The sequence below is a fragment of the Taurulus bubalis genome, assembly GCF_910589615.1.
Source record: "Taurulus bubalis genome assembly, chromosome: 11".
Classification (NCBI taxonomy): domain Eukaryota; kingdom Metazoa; phylum Chordata; class Actinopteri; order Perciformes; family Cottidae; genus Taurulus; species Taurulus bubalis.
Genome location: NC_136599.1, coordinates 17049627 through 17065266, shown reverse-complemented (window position 1 = coordinate 17065266; position 15640 = coordinate 17049627). Strand labels below are relative to the sequence as shown.

At 40.9% G+C, this 15640-nt stretch overlaps 1 protein-coding gene across 1 annotated transcript in view; it reads left to right on the top strand.

Moving 5' to 3' along the window:
• The window catches only part of pex14 (peroxisomal biogenesis factor 14), a gene marked incomplete at its 3' end in the record, with an annotated part of 43082 nt that overhangs the window by 681 nt on the left and 26761 nt on the right, over positions 1 to 15640 (top strand). The window contains 1 exon segment of the mRNA XM_079226178.1: positions 671 to 721. Coding sequence (XP_079082304.1) covers positions 671 to 721 — 51 coding nt within the window.

Genomic DNA, 15640 nt, shown 5'->3' with positions numbered 1-15640 from the left:
CAAAAACAATTACTCAAGTAATTAATGATTAATAAACTGGTGCATGAGCACAGATATCTATCCAAAAATATCTAGTCCCTGTTATGCAGCATGGATGTGATACACTGATCACTGCTATCCAGTGGTGGAAGTATAGTGTTCAGAGTTTTAATAATAGTAATAAGTAATAGTACAAAATTAGTAGCATTAAAATATACTTAAAGTACCAAAAGTAAAAGTACTCATTATTCAGAGTGGCCCATTTCAGTATATATATATATATATATTATATTATTATAAATATGAATACAGTAATGTGTATATTACGTTACTGTTGCAGCTGGTAAACGTTGGGACTAATTTGCTTAGGACTTCCTCACCAGGATAAATAATCTTAACCGAGGATAGTGCATCATCATGTATTTGTTGATCATGTGTTATTATTCTGAATTTACAAAGTAACTAGAACTGACTATATTAAAGGAATGTGCTGGAGTAGAAAGTACAATATGTATTCCAGTACTTATAAAATAAAATTAGTATAAAAAAAAAGTACCTACATTTTGTACTTCAGTACTGTACTTAGTTATTAAGACCACTGCTGCTGTCTAAACATTGCGGTATTAATCCAACAACACCATTGTCCTCCAATAGATGGCAGTCTTATACAAGTGTTTGTTTATCTTCTCAGCCTGGCCTTCCACCTGGAGGTGATGCGGCAGCTCCCCCCAGAGAAGCACTGGTAAGGACTCAGTCAATATACATTACCTGACTCATATGGCATTTTTGACTAATTTAACAAACTGATTTAAATTCGCCTATTTGATCTAAGTGCTTATTATATAGATAAAGCAGGTTGGTTCATTTAATTTAATCTCATTTTAAAGAAAACCTTGATTTTAATCACATCAGATTTCACTGGTCGGTCTGATTGCACTGATTGTGTGCTAACCTGTGAAATCAGCTGCTGTAGTGTTTAGTGAGAAACTCGGCAAACTCTTGGCAACTGATGATGCATATTTGAGAAACTGAGAGAAGTTGTTTATGACCTAGTGACTTAAAGAAGTTTCTTTTAATCAACAAACTACTTTTCCTTTGCTGGTGTGATGATATTACACATTCCTCAGTGAGATCAAGTGTTTAAGGCTTCCAATTAGCTGCCAGTCACTTTAGCACTTCACTGATGTCCCCAAGCCCATAATGAGAGTGTACTTTATGTTCCTTGACTTTAGAGAGTGAAAACGCATGTCGGAAAGCTCTGTTTGAGAAGTGGTTTCACAGTTGCTTTAATCATGTTTTGCAGTAAAGTTTTACCACATATCTTTGTGGTTTTTAGTTCAGCCATTGCTTTTTAGTTTGGGTCATGTCCCAAAGATGGGTCCTTTTGTCAATAGACTGTCTAAGACAAAGAGTACGTTTAGTCCCGATGCGCCTGCAAAAAACAAAAGAAAGTTTCCTTAACTATTCTTGAAGATGTAGTAGAAAAGTAAAATAATGTTTTAATGGCACTGCACTTTGACTATTACTTCATTGCTGCATCACAGTAACATAGTCAGAAAGTGGCGGGGCATTTATGGGGGAAAATGAGAGGCAACCAACAACGCCACCTGGGGAATTACACCCCAGGAAATATAAGCTTTATAGTCTTAAGATATATTTTTTTAGAATTGATAAGGCGCACTGATTTGTTACTGATATAAGAGAGAGACCTTTTATTTTATTTTTTAAAGGAAGAAAATTAAAGAAAGAAAAAAACGTAAGCAAAAACAGGCAAAACAGAGGCAACAAATATTCAACAAAAAGCTAAAGAAACAATATGGAATATATGTTTTTGTTCCTACTTCAATCATTGTCTCTAAAGTTCTCTCATTTAATGACAATAAACATCAGTTGTTTTTCAATCATGTGTGAAGGAAAGTGTTCATTAGACATTGCTCGGCTCAAGTGATGACAGCGATTATAGCCAGAAGTTCTTGCCAAGTGGGATGGAATACATCACAGGTACATTCACTGTACTTGTATGGGCACAGCATCCAGGTTATAGGAGTGCTGTATTGTTCAGCCTACATGTCTCAATGTCATTCACCACCATTCACTCTTCATCCTCCCCCCATCATCCCTCCATGCCAAGGCTAATTTAATCCTGGGGTTATTGATTGTGGGAGCATTCTCCCAGGCTTTCTTTCAATTTACTTCAATTTCATCATCCCAGTGCGCTTCAAGACTGCCTCCTCAAAAAGGAAAGAAATTCTTGTTATGAGGGTCCTGATTTGAGACTGGTTGACAAGTCTCCCCGCGCCACCACCCTCACTTCCAACCCCTTTTCTCCTTTCTCTTTTTGATGAGCTGCTCTTTCCCAGTTAAGTGGATTATTACAGTAGGGATAATTCTTGTCACATGGCATTATTTGGATGAGGTGAATAATTGAAATTTATGTCTGAAAGGATTTTATCTGGATGAGAGGAAAGGGAGTGCTGGCAGGGGAGAGAGAGAGAGAAAGAGAGAAAGAGAGAGAGAGAGAGAGAACACACACGTTTGTATAACATTTATGTGCACATGTGCATGTCAGACAAGCCAGTGTGTCAGGCTGGGGACACCAGTCATGTTAACAGGTTCTGACTCACCTCGCCCAGATCAGTAGGCCCTGGCACTCGGCACGGCGTGGGCTCTCCTCTGTGGCAAGAGGGCCCCGCTCAGGGGCCGGTGCCACCGTCCAGGCCAGAGGGAGAGGTCTGGACCTGTAGTTGCAGAGGAAAAAGAGGGTGGGAGAGAGACTGTGAGTGTGTGTGCTCCGTGGTTGGCTGGTATACCAGTCGCTGCCAGCCGCTGCTGTTGCCTCTGGCGCTGCTCTTTGCTTGCACTCACCCTGGCTCGCTTGGTCTCCGTCTACAACCCCCACCCCCCCACCCTCTCCCCCTCCGCCCCTCTCCCACCTTCCACTCATCACAACCCCTGCCTGTCTCTTGCCGGTGTCTCCCCAGTCTTTGTGCTCTCTCCCCGCAGTGACGCCCTGTGCTCACCCCTCGTCTCCTCCTATCACTCTGTCCTCATTGCTTTCACATCCACACAAACGCATCACAACAATACTTGTGTGCGTACAAAATCCCTTTGATCACATCATTTAGAAAACAGGGTCAATTCTGAAACAGTTCAGGAAGTACGGCAACATTGTATCCAGAAGCGTAGGAGAAAATGTTGATATGAGACTAAATATTGTATGGGATTGAATTTAAATGTTGTATTTTCCTCTTCATAATAGTTGCATTCAAGTCAATAATTGTATTTATTTGACTTCTCAGAACGAAATGAAAATGAACTGCTTGGATAGCATAGTGTTAACTGTGTGTGTGTGTGTGTGTGTGTGTGTGTGTGTGTGTGTGTGTGTGTGTGTGTGTGTGTGTGTGTGTGTGTGTGTGTGTGTGTGTGTGTGTGTGTGTATTTAGGTTTGGGGTTTTTAGTACAGCAGAGGGAGGGTGGTAATGGGAGGGGAAAAAGAATTGTAAGAAGAACATCCCCGGTCTCACAGCAACTTCAAAAGCTCCCCTTCCCCAGGATATTAAGCGACTGTGATGAAAAATTTAGCAAGCGTTAAATAAGCCGCTTTGAAGTGATCTGTTTTGGCTCAGCAGTCTCCGAATTTCCGTAGCCCCTCTGCAATAGCCATCACACTATAGAGGGGGGGGGGGGAGAACAGTGTTAAGTGCAGGAGTTGTGGGGGACCTGGCAGGATGGCAGAGGACGTGCCAACCGTAATTGGTCCAGCGAGCGACTTGAATGCACCACCACTGCTACCGTCCCCTGTTGTCTTTTTCTGGCTCTTTTTCGCCTCGTTTCACCTCCCTCTCCCTGACGGCTCCTCTGCTGAACCCTACGAGTCGCAGGCACACAGATGTTCCACATATGTTGGCTCTAAAAAGAGATTTTTTTTTTTCGTCACTTATGCGTGGGAGTAACACATTGGCGATACCAGGAAGTCAGAGGTTACTCTCGGGTCCTGACTCTACTATTTTTTTTAATCCATAATGACTTCCCTCATGGAACATGTGTTTGTTTGTCCTTTTAACACCAATCTATCTTCTGCGTGTGTGTTTATGTGACTTGCACAATTATTTAAGAAGAAAAGATAATATAGTGCATTAAAGTGATTTTAATTTTTTTATATTTCCACCGCCATAAAACAAAAATAACAAGAAGTTAACCTCATATTTGATAATTCATATTTCAATTCATTTCACATTCATCACTTTCAAAACCATTATTTTAATTTTTTAGTACTGCAGGTTTCAACACGCCCCAAATTAATTATTGGGGCAGAATAAGAAATGGGAGCCAGTAATGAGTCGGGTATGGTAACTCCATTCTGTCAAGAAACTAGCCTACCATTTAGTTAGTCAGGGGAACCTTCTCTGAGATTTTCCTTTTTTCCTCTTTGCTCATTACTTTAATTGTAATTGTAATCCTTTATTGGAGCTGTCTGCAGTAAAGGAGAGTTATGGTCCGAGTGGGGGCGCGAGCCATAGAGATATTTCATGATTATTGGAGAAGACGGTCACTAGGTGGCAGCCACTAGTTCGGCCTCGCTGTAATTACTGGGTGGGGAAGTGATGGCGAGAAACTGTGTGTGTGTGTGTGTGTGTGTGTGTGTGTGTGTGTGTGTGTGTGTGTGGGTGGGTGTGTGAAGAGAGATTTTTCAGATTGTAACACACTCCTTGAAAGAGAAAAGTCAAATAAATCTGATCACCTGCCATCTCGCAGTCAATAGATTCAGTATCCTGTCACATTGACTGTAAACATGCTGAACGCTCTTTGCAAAGGCACAGAACAAAAGGCGTGTGTGGAAAGCATCAATCTTCATATTTTTATGTTTAATTTCACATAAGTAAACTTACCATGAATGTGATCTGAAGGCTGTATTTCACAGCATGGGCTATAACGTAGAGTGATGTGGGATACGGGGGATGACACGACAGCATTTGTGCGTTATTTCTCATGCCCGTAGGTTTGCTTGTAAAACATCTGCACCACCGTTTGTTTCAGCGGTCGTGGTGGAGTTTTTTTCTTTTTTGAAAAGCTCAATTCTCCGTTTCTCATCGCAACACTCATTGTGCATCATGCACTGTTTGTTTCGGTGGTTAATGATACAGGAAGGGCCCTCCATTTTATTGTTGCTGTGTTGCACTTTTCCCCCTCCTCACCCAACCCGGCAGCCAACCTCCTTAGAGGACTCTGTATGAATTCTCACTGTCATGTCCAAGGACGAGTGGCGCAGGGTCAGCTAATTGCTTTTATGATTATGATTTCACGTCAGATTTATCGTGCATGCTCGGAGCACATCTTCCAGGTCCTGCCGACGTTGCTGGCTCGGATGGGGAAAATGAGTTTACAGCTTCTGGCTGTGACTTCTTATTTAAGTGCAGGTCACACTTTTTGACTCATTAGAGTTGAACGCAGAGGGTGAATCACACAGGATTTTCCTGTGAAAGCCTCTGTTTTTCTATGGCACTAAATGTACTTGTTTTCTCATGTTTGGCCGAGGAGCATTTATTTACTTGGTCCTTGACATGTGCTAAAGTTTGGAGGTCACGAGTGAGGAGCGACACAGTCAAGATTATTTTGGTTTTCCTGTCGTTTTAACTTTTTACGAGCCATAAATCTCTCATCTTCATTTCTTTTCATAGATGAAATCCTGACATTTCTTCCCCTCATAGTATGATGAGTTATCAGTTGACTTCTGTTTGACGTTAGGGACTTTTTTCTTTTCTTCTGATGGTTCCTTCCACCTCTTTGAAAAATGATGAGCCCAGATGAGTCCAACCCATTTTATTTATATCGTGGTTTCTGCCTCATGTGCTGAGCCGGACTCCATCTGCATCGCTCACCCCGACAATAGCGTCTTTATCTTTGGGTTTTGATGAGAGCATTGGAAATCCTTTAATTCACTGTAAAGTTCATGGTAAATGAAGAAGAAGCTGTTGTCACCATGTGTCATTAATACGCATATTTTATGTAGATACCAGAGTCTCATGTTGTGGCCCGTGGCTCTTTGATTTGTTGCACTAATTTGACCTCGCTCTGACCTTCCTGGTGAGGCGGCAGTGTGACTAGTGACAGATGCAGCCTGGGAATATGGTTTAGATAGTTTTCCAATGCTCAGAGGAATGTTAAAGCTAGTTTTACCCAAAGTTCATTCTGGAGACACATGTAAAGTCTGTGATTAAGCCAAATTCAATGAACTATAATGAATACTTAGGGCTTTATTTGAAGCGTTTTCGTCTACACATTAATGTAAACGGCATGGTAACAGAGCTGTAATTTCCTATTCTCCCACAATTTAGTGAACTGTCACAATATGTTTACTTAAGCAATGATAGAAATACGACACCAGTTTAATTACAGCGCAGTCATTTTTCCTCAATATACTTGGGAAAGTGGCCTTATTGAGCTGAGCTTCCTTTATACTCTATTCTGCTTTGTAATTACTTCAGCTTGATTTACCGTCTTTTCTTTGTGTTTACGGTTGTAAACTGCTCGAGTGAGTAACTTGGTCTGAGAGTGGCTTGTCTCCTCGCAGCGAGGCTGGAAATCTCCCGATGAATCTGAGATGTCTCCGCTGTCAAGACTGCTCACATCGCTCTCAGCCTCCAATGTCACTTTCAAGGCATAATTACACAAGTTGTGTTGATTAGTATGAGAAGCAATTACGCTGGCTTTCCGCCGCAAATGGAGAATGTGATGGCTCTTGATTGACAGGAAGCATCCTGGCTTTAATAAGTAAATGACTATGGTAATTCAGGTACTGAGACCCTTTGATTTGTCAGCATCTTTCTAATTTTTGTGATGTCCTCTGATTTTAATGAACATGAATTTGATTGAATCCCCCGTCATTTCCCCGTGCCTGCACCCATCCGTCTGTCTCTCTCCTCTCTGACCAGCAAGTGCTCTCACAAGGGAGCCATACGCCTCCGCTTTCAGAGCCACCCTAAACAATCCTGCTGCTGCTGAATTATTTCTCTCTGAATGAATCCAGTGTGTAAAAATAAAACGAAATTAAATGAACAGCATGCAGTTTTGGCACACTATTCAAAATGCTTTTTAGCACATCACGCTTTTCACAAGTGTGGGAAATCAGAGGAAAAATTATTTGTAATTGACACTTTGGGGAAAAAAAAATCTCTCTTTATCTGGCTTCCCAGTAAGTTATTAGCTGTTAATTTGTCGGCAAGCTCCCCTACAGCGCCAGATATTTGTTCAAATGCTGGGATCCCCTCAGTGCATTTGTAACTACACTTCTGAAAATGCTGCCCTCTCTAATTATGTAATATAATACTGCCTTTTAGGCAAGTTTCTTTTAATTGAATAATATTAGTTCTAGCTCAGCGTAAGCTATTGGAACAGCAATATTTGAAAGAGCTCGTTATACTGTATAAAATACACAGTAGTCTACTGTAAAACGTAGCTAAAACGGAGTGCCGTTTGCTAATTTTATAGATACAAAAGTCTCATTGATTTTAAGCATTTACACCATGATCTGTGTGCTTTAGATTTCTGAATTGAGGCCAAACATTTAAATAATGCTGAGATTTGATTGGCTCACTCCTCAGTCTCATATTTCTTTTTTTGTTAACCACAGTTGGCCTAATCAAGTAATTCCCTGTTTGTCTTAGTAACCCCCTATAGAGTCATACATGCATAAATATAATAAAATAATTTGCTCTTGCACTCCCTAGCCCAGCTATAATTTATATGGATTGAATGAGTGCTGCATTGTGGAAAAGCACGAGTGGACCAAATGCTCGTTTGTCACCTCTAATAAATGTTGGAATGTAAATTATGAAGTTATGCTTCAGATGTAAATGCACTTTATTCCAGTCCTTTAATGTAAACAGCCCACTCCAATACATTAGGGGGGTAGGCGGAGGGGGATTTGACTTGGAATTTTGACTGTTTTCATAATCAATAATAAACACAAAAGAGCCTAGATGGGGAACGTTATAACATATCTGAAGTCTAGTTCATAAATTATTGCATGAAAGCAGGCTTGTACACCAAAAATGTAAATACATTAATGTTATTAATAATGTAGTGACTAATAGTTCTATCAAGACTGTAATAGCAGTTTAATGGAATATGACAGCAAGAATGTATTACACTTCTTACATTTAGATGGGACCTTACATGACATTTATCAGGGATTTCTGAAACAATTTTTTTGATTATTTTGTTAAGTTAATTGCTTCTCTTCTTCCCCCCCCCCCCCCCTGGACGTCTTCTCTGGGAGAGGGGCAAAAACTGGTAATGGATATTAATTAATATGTGTCAGTTTTCTAGGTTTGATTAAAAATAATGAAAGCAAAATGCTAATGGATTTCAGAGTTTCTCTGTGTGTGGCGCCCTGAGATTGTGGCTTTATCTGGGGAATCTGAAAAAAAAAGAGATAGTGGGCTACTCCCCGGGCTAAAATGAAAGTGACAGAATACAGAAACTGAGATAAATTATCTTTAAACCCGCAAAAATAGAGCACTTACGTGAAAACGTTGCACTCTAATTATCCTAACTTTAGATGTGTGATACAGTGATGCGTCGTCTGTAAAGTTTTCAGTGTGTCATAATGAGAAGTTAAGAACTGGCGTGCAAATCCACTGCTCTTCTCAGAATGACGTTAACCTCACCTACAGATGAGGGACTTTTATTTCTGAATGAAAGATACACAGGAAGGTTTCTGTCCTGGCAAGTCTTTTTTTTTTTTTGCGGCTTACCGTGATGCATTTCTAATACATGGTTGTTTGCCAGAAAAAGTGTTTTTGGGCCTTTCATTTAAATGAAACGCTCCCCACGCTTCTTTAAAATTGACTTCACTTGGCACTGATTATAGCGAGACGTCTTAAGCCTTCATCCGTCGTCCACTAGAGTCAGCATGAAGAAACCGTGCCAAGACTTCTTTGTGTCTGTATGCAGTCTTCAGCAGAAAGAGCACTTTTAAAAGCTATCATTAAGGTGGGGCACAAGTGTAGACCAGCAGTGAAACAGAGGCTGGCACAGTAAAAAAAAAGCAACCGTAGCCACTCGCACAACTGACAATTATCCAACACCTGGACGGGCTCCCCTCCCTGGCATGTGCGTCCAGACTGTCGACTTCTTGTTAATGCAGTGATTAACAGGAAGATTGCATTTGTTTTCCTGTGCAGCTCTCCTGGCAGCTCTGCGTTGCTTTCTCTTTGATTAAAATAGTGGATGAATGAATGCATTGTGGCTCTGTCATGAACTTCAAAAGAAATTGAGAGCATGAGATGATAGAAACGGACAAAAAAAATAGAAGAAAGGCTGAGGCCTCTTTGTCACTTCCACTTTGTGGGATGTTAAGAGAGGCATTGGCCTGAAATCCTGTGGAAAAAGCAAACACAAATATTACTCCATATCAGATTTTTTTGCTGTAACAATGTGACTTGCCTTCTGTCCGTCCCTCCTCACATCTATTAGACTACATCATGCTCCCGCCCCCCTTTCATACGGTGTGAAAAGTAGTTTTAGGTGTCATGGGGACAAGAAAAAGGGGGAAGTGAAGGGGCTTCGTCAAACAGCCTGTACTTTTGAAACGCAGAGAATGGCTTTGTCATGTGTTTTCTGTGTCAAGGTCGGCAAAAAATGTCAGAACAGGTGCGCGTCTGCTGCTGAGTTGCTTGCCAACTCAGCCCCTTTGCTGTAACACGCCACCCTGTGTGACATTATAGTGGTTCACTGTGGGTCGTCTCTTCTCCTCTTTCTTTTGGAGGAGCCTGGCAAAACATGTATTTTCCCTCGTCGCCACGTGAGTTGATGAAGAGTTCAGAGGGTGTTGACTCCTAAAATCTCTGACCACTGCCTCTGATTGTCACTTAGTCACAAAAAGTATGGGTGCTGTGCGGGAGTGACGTGCAACATTCCTTTCTGATTACTCCTTTTTATTTTTCTCCTGCTGTTGTGATCTGATTAAATCTTTCCATTTTAGGAGAAATTCTTCTAAAGGAGAGGGAACCCTGTTTTTTTTCTTTGTGGTTAATTAATGTTCTTGACCTACTTAGGAAGGAGATAGTACAATAACAAATTTAGAAATACAGTGTATAAGAGAACATGTTTTTAAATGTAAAAAAAAAAAAAAGGAAGCATGAATGTACTGTACGGACGTTGCAGGACATCTGTGATTTGGGGCAGAATGGATGTTGTGCTGATCTATGTCATTGTTTTGTCGCATCTTTTTACAATCTCCATCAGCCAACTATGTTGCAAAACCTGAAAACTCTGTGTGAACTTCTCAGAAGAGGTGTATTATGTTTAGGTGTGTCACAAATCCAAATGTCACACATGCTTTTGTCACTTTATGACATTTCATAACCAATGAAATCTCCAGCGTGTGGCCTCCCTGGCTCAGAAAGGTTGAAATGAAGCATTATTATTCGATCTGACGAGCTGTCGTGTTTGTATCCTCTCTGGCATCGGGTTAAATGGGAAGAAAGAGAACTGCTACTTCTGCGACCCCGATGAGTGTTGTTTTCTGACACTGTCTCCACCGCACTCTTTTTATGCTTGTCCAGTTCTCGAGGTTAGATTCTTACTGGCAGCTGGAAGCCTCCAGAAAAGGGGAATTAGCCAACATTTTTCTTTGTCACTTTGTGTGATCAGGAACAGACTCTGCCTGCTCTCTTTCTCCAAAACCAAATGCAGACTTACTGCCCTGAGTTTTCTCCCTCATTTGATGGTGACTTATCTGCGGCTGTAGATGTGTGGCCCACTGGTTTGGCGAGTGTGTCTAAATGTTTCTGACAGGTCTCAGTGAAAGACAGGCCGCAAGGGGTAACTGCGATGCTTTCTTGCCCCTGTTGACTCCACTCGTACCACCCCTGGCCAGTAGATGGCGATGTTAATCTTCTCTGGCTGCGCCCCTGCCTTGATGCGTCTCCCTTAACGCCATCCTTCTCCTCTCCTCCTCTCTGTGGCACTCTGAGGGAAGAGGGGTCTCACCCCGTGTGGAGGGTCATGCCACCAATTCCTGGCCTCCTTTGAAGACCATGAAATCGCTGATCCAAGACGCACGATTAGTGCATTCAGCCCATTGACTGGAGACGGGTTGACGCACGATTATAATGTCACTGGAATGTCACAATCTGCCTTGTTGTCTTTGTGAGCGTGCTCTCATCCGGTGGCACAGTGTACCCAAGAAGGAATAATTTGATCAATAAAAGGACACCTCTCTCTATTGTCACTGGCCTCTCTATTCTCGTTTTATTAGTCAATTTGGCAGACTGAAAGGATGGCACACACAACTGATGCCAACCCGCTGCATCTTCACCCCGGCTCCCTGTTTCATTCACCTATTGCAGTGCTTCACTTCAAGTTGCTTGTGTGTGTGTGTGTGTGTGTGTGTGTGTGTGTGTGTGTGTGTGTGTGTGTGTGTGTGTGTGTGTGTGTGTGTGTGTGTGTGTGTGTGTGTGTGTGTGTTTCTTTGGGTGGGTGCTGCCTCAGTGAGACGAGCAGTTTGGATCAACAGAGGAGGATAGGCTTGTCACTGTAAGTTGCTCGTGATGGAGGCGGCTCTTCTTCTGACACCACAACACAACTTCTGTGGTGTGTCGCTTGGACACAAGCTTCACGTTGTTTGCTGCTGGTGCCGCTTGCGCTTTGCCTCAATCAACTAATTGAATGTGAAAGGCCTCAATGATATGAAGGACAACACAAAGAGCGTGGCAGTTTTAAGAAAAGCCTTTGTGTTGGTTTATGTGACTGCAGCCGCTTGCTTTTCCCATTTCTGTTAACAAAGAACTTTTCAACTCACTTCATTTGATGCAAAAAAGCTATTTCACAATGTTAATAATTTTATTGACCGCAGTTTTGTTTTGTTCTTTTTTTTATAAGAATTGTATGCAATGATCTTTTAATACGATTTTAAGTGTGTAATTTGTCATGTTTTTAAGAAATTCAAATGAGCAATCGATGATGATGTTTTTACTTGTATTTTATGTACGAATTTTGGTCACGTATAATCCGCTTTATGAGCACATTTTTTGTTATTCCACTGTGTTTGGTAATGATTGTGATCAAATATATAAAGGCACATGCCACAGAAGGTTCTCATTGACGTTCACCTCACTACAGTTTGTGTATTTCTGTATATAAAATAACCAAAATATCATTTTAATCAGGAGAAAATAAAAGTCAGCAAGCAAAGATCAGTGATCAACATTTATATGCAGATTCATATTTGTATTGTATTTAAAACATGTTGTCATGTACTTGATTTTCATTTTTCAACAAAACTTTTCATTCGCAACACATTTCAAAACCAAAATGTAGCACATTCCTGGTCTAGAGTTGCATTCTCTTGTGTTAAGTAGCAGCGTTCTCCATACTGAAGAGAACTGCTTGTCACAGAATGTCATCATTGACTGTAAAAGAAAAAAAAAGAAAAGAAAAAGAAAAGCTTCGAATTACAGGAAAGAGGCACTGCATTAAAGAACAAAGGAGATCGATGGCAGTACATTAAATTTTATGCGAATGAAAAAAAAAATCAACTAATTAAAATTGATTACTCCTGCTTTGTAAATGTGTTTCTGAATTAAATTATTGTATGAAAACATTTTGACCAATCGAGGAGCTGAGGAAGTATCCATTACTGGATTGCAGCTGAGAAGGGGCTTGAATGTTTTGTGGTGGCTAAGTAGTTTGTTGTGCTCCGCTGCGACTCCCCTTTTGCACCCCCACTGCTAAAGTGCCATGGGTTAATCTCTGATGACCCTCATCTCTCAGAGCAGCTCCAGACTCATGGTTTGGGCCTTTTACCTGAATTAAAAGGAATTTGTGGGCTATATAAGTATTTTTGTCCGAAGTGGCTGAAAGTGAGGTGTCACTGACGGAGTCGCTGCTCTTTAGTCATTGGGGCTCTCAGGGCCCCGCTGGGGACGTCCTTATCTAAACAGTCATCTGTCTCGCTAGTTTAGCAAGGGCAACCCCAGGCAGCACGACTGACAGTTACACATTAAGAAATGTCAGACTCTGCTTTGTACCGTATTTCTCAAGCTAGTTTTGAATTGGCTGGATGCCACATGTTTCCCCTTCAGTGTAGATCTCACAGGAATAAAAGAAATGCTTTACTTTGTTGTTGCATCATCTCAAACGATCCTGCTGTCTCTTCGCCCTGCACTAGAATGTCTTTTGTTTTTTTCAATCTTGTTTGTCAAGATCTTGAAAGAGGCTGAATTATTATTTCTAAACGCCAACCTCTTTTTTCTCTTTGTTTTTAGACGTATCGTAACTTAAGTTTACAATATGAAATATGCATGGCTTCATCAATCATACCCAACGTATTGGATCATAAAATATGTCGCGACAGGTTTTGACATTTTTTTTATTCTCCAAAAGAGAGCAGAGGAATGAAGAGTTTTTACAGATTGACGGTGTCCTCGCTGGATTAAATGCTCTTTAACCTCCAGTTTTCTTACCGCTGAACCTACTCAACGTTTCCACTTTTGTGACGACAGCGCTGTGACAGGGAAACACTGCTGAATGGAAAGTTTAGTCTGTACATGCAGTGGACTTGAAAAAAAAAGCTTGCTTTCCGCCCCCCCCCCCCCCCCCCCCCCCCCCCCCCCCCACATCACCCCACCCCTTTACAAAAATTGCATAATGCGCTTTTGATGTCATGATCGTAGCCTTGCCCATGGCTCTCACACTGACACAGATACAACACTGTCTGTTATTTTTAAACAATTGCAAAGCAGATGTCAATGAAGTTTTCCATGACCCTTTTTCATCTCTGTTGACTCTGATCTTTTAAATTTCAAAAGTTACAAGCATTCGATAAAGATTGACCACATTCACAGAAGAGAAGAAGACACACAAAACCCAACTACCGGATTTACCCTTCTACCTATTGTACTGTTTCAACAGATGTAGATTTTATTGACCTCATAGTTTGTTAGGAGAAGAAGAAAAAAGCCCATGTTTTACCCATACTCCTTTTATCAGATTTGACTGAAGTTGAGTTTCGGTAGTGGTTGTTCATTTAGTTTTCTCACATTGTAGCTTCTTTGAAAAGCAATGCCCCAAAGAGAAGAAGACACAAAGACACAAAAAGCTCCTTTTGTACAGTCATTGTCAGAATGGTTCAGCTCCAGCAGAGCCGTTGAAGCTCCTGCAGTGTCTGAACCAGAGTGGATGTGGAAGTTGAGCTAAATGCTCCGGTCTGCACCTCACTTCCTGATGTCTCTCAGGGTCAATAATCCCCTATTGCTGCTCCCATGAGGCCTTACTTCCTCTGCTAAAGGTCACATCAAGGCGGGAAAGATCTCACAATTAGAAGGGCATTTAAAGCTGCTCTTTTAAAAAGATTAAAAATCACTGCTGGCCACATCAAGCAGTCAGGCGACTAACGGAAACACAATAATTGCATTAAAACGTCATTCCTTTCTGGTAGGGCTCTGGTATCAGAAAGGTATTGGGTTAAGTCATTTAAGACAGCTGCCCCTGATAGCAAATCATCCATGAAAGCACCAAATTAATATAGAGCTTCATTTTTTGCTGTCTCTCACTTTCTCTTGCTTTTGGTCCTCCAAACGTGTGTTTGGGGGGGGAAATCTGAGACCAGCCTAACACAATCTTTGTTCGTGTCTATCAGTCTGTTATTATATCAGGGGCACTTCCCCACAAATGTACAGGCCGGGGCAATTTGGAATGAATTGATTCACACTGAGACTGAATCCTATACTTGCTAATGATTTCCTTTTAGCCCCTTCATTGTACCCCCCCACCCAACTTCTAGTTCCATCATGCCCTTTGACTGTCTCCATTGTAGCAGACAAAATGTGTTGGCATATCTTTTTGTGGAATAGATTATATGGATTAAGGTGTTGCTAAGAGCATGGGAATTTATTTTTCTGTAAAAAAAAAAAGAAGGAAAAAGCTGATGCGACTTTTTTACTATTGAATCATTGTAAGATGAGTGTAATGTTTTAATCAAGAGTTTAAGAGATGCTGAGAGCAATTAAGACTGAAAACAAAAGTCTTGAGTCATTTCTTTAGAGCCGTCTTTTAAATCTGTTGTGGTTCAAATGTTTATTTCAAACACTGAAACTCACTGGAACTTCAAATATTGAAACCAGCCAAAAGAAACAATCACTTACAGTGTGTTGCGGTTTCTGTATTGCAAAGTCTGAATTTCCCAACTGCTCAGATCCTGAAACCGCTTTAATGCACACCTGCAAAATATCTATAGGCCTTACTGTATGTTATAGTTAAGTGTTATTACTAGTTAGAGCAAAAATATACAACTGGTTACATGGATTCCCTCAGGCGTCCAACCATGTGGTTCGAACATAATTGGATTTCATCCTCATTTCTCACAATTTAAGTTATCAGAATTGTAATTTTCAGACAAGTGCAGAGCAAAGTCTTGTCCAATTCAAACTCAATAACATTGCTCTAATCTTGTCCGTTCATCAACTTCACTCTCTTTAAGTGTGTTGGTTAATGTTATCTCTTTCTATGATTGAGTTTCCCCCTCTTTTTCGGCTTTACCTGACACTCTATTGGTTATCTGGTTTGTAAAGATTATTGCTCTTAACATGGAGCACTTTGGTGCATTAGCAGTCAAAGCTTTACAACAAGCTTTACAAAAGAGTCGTTGATTTAACCA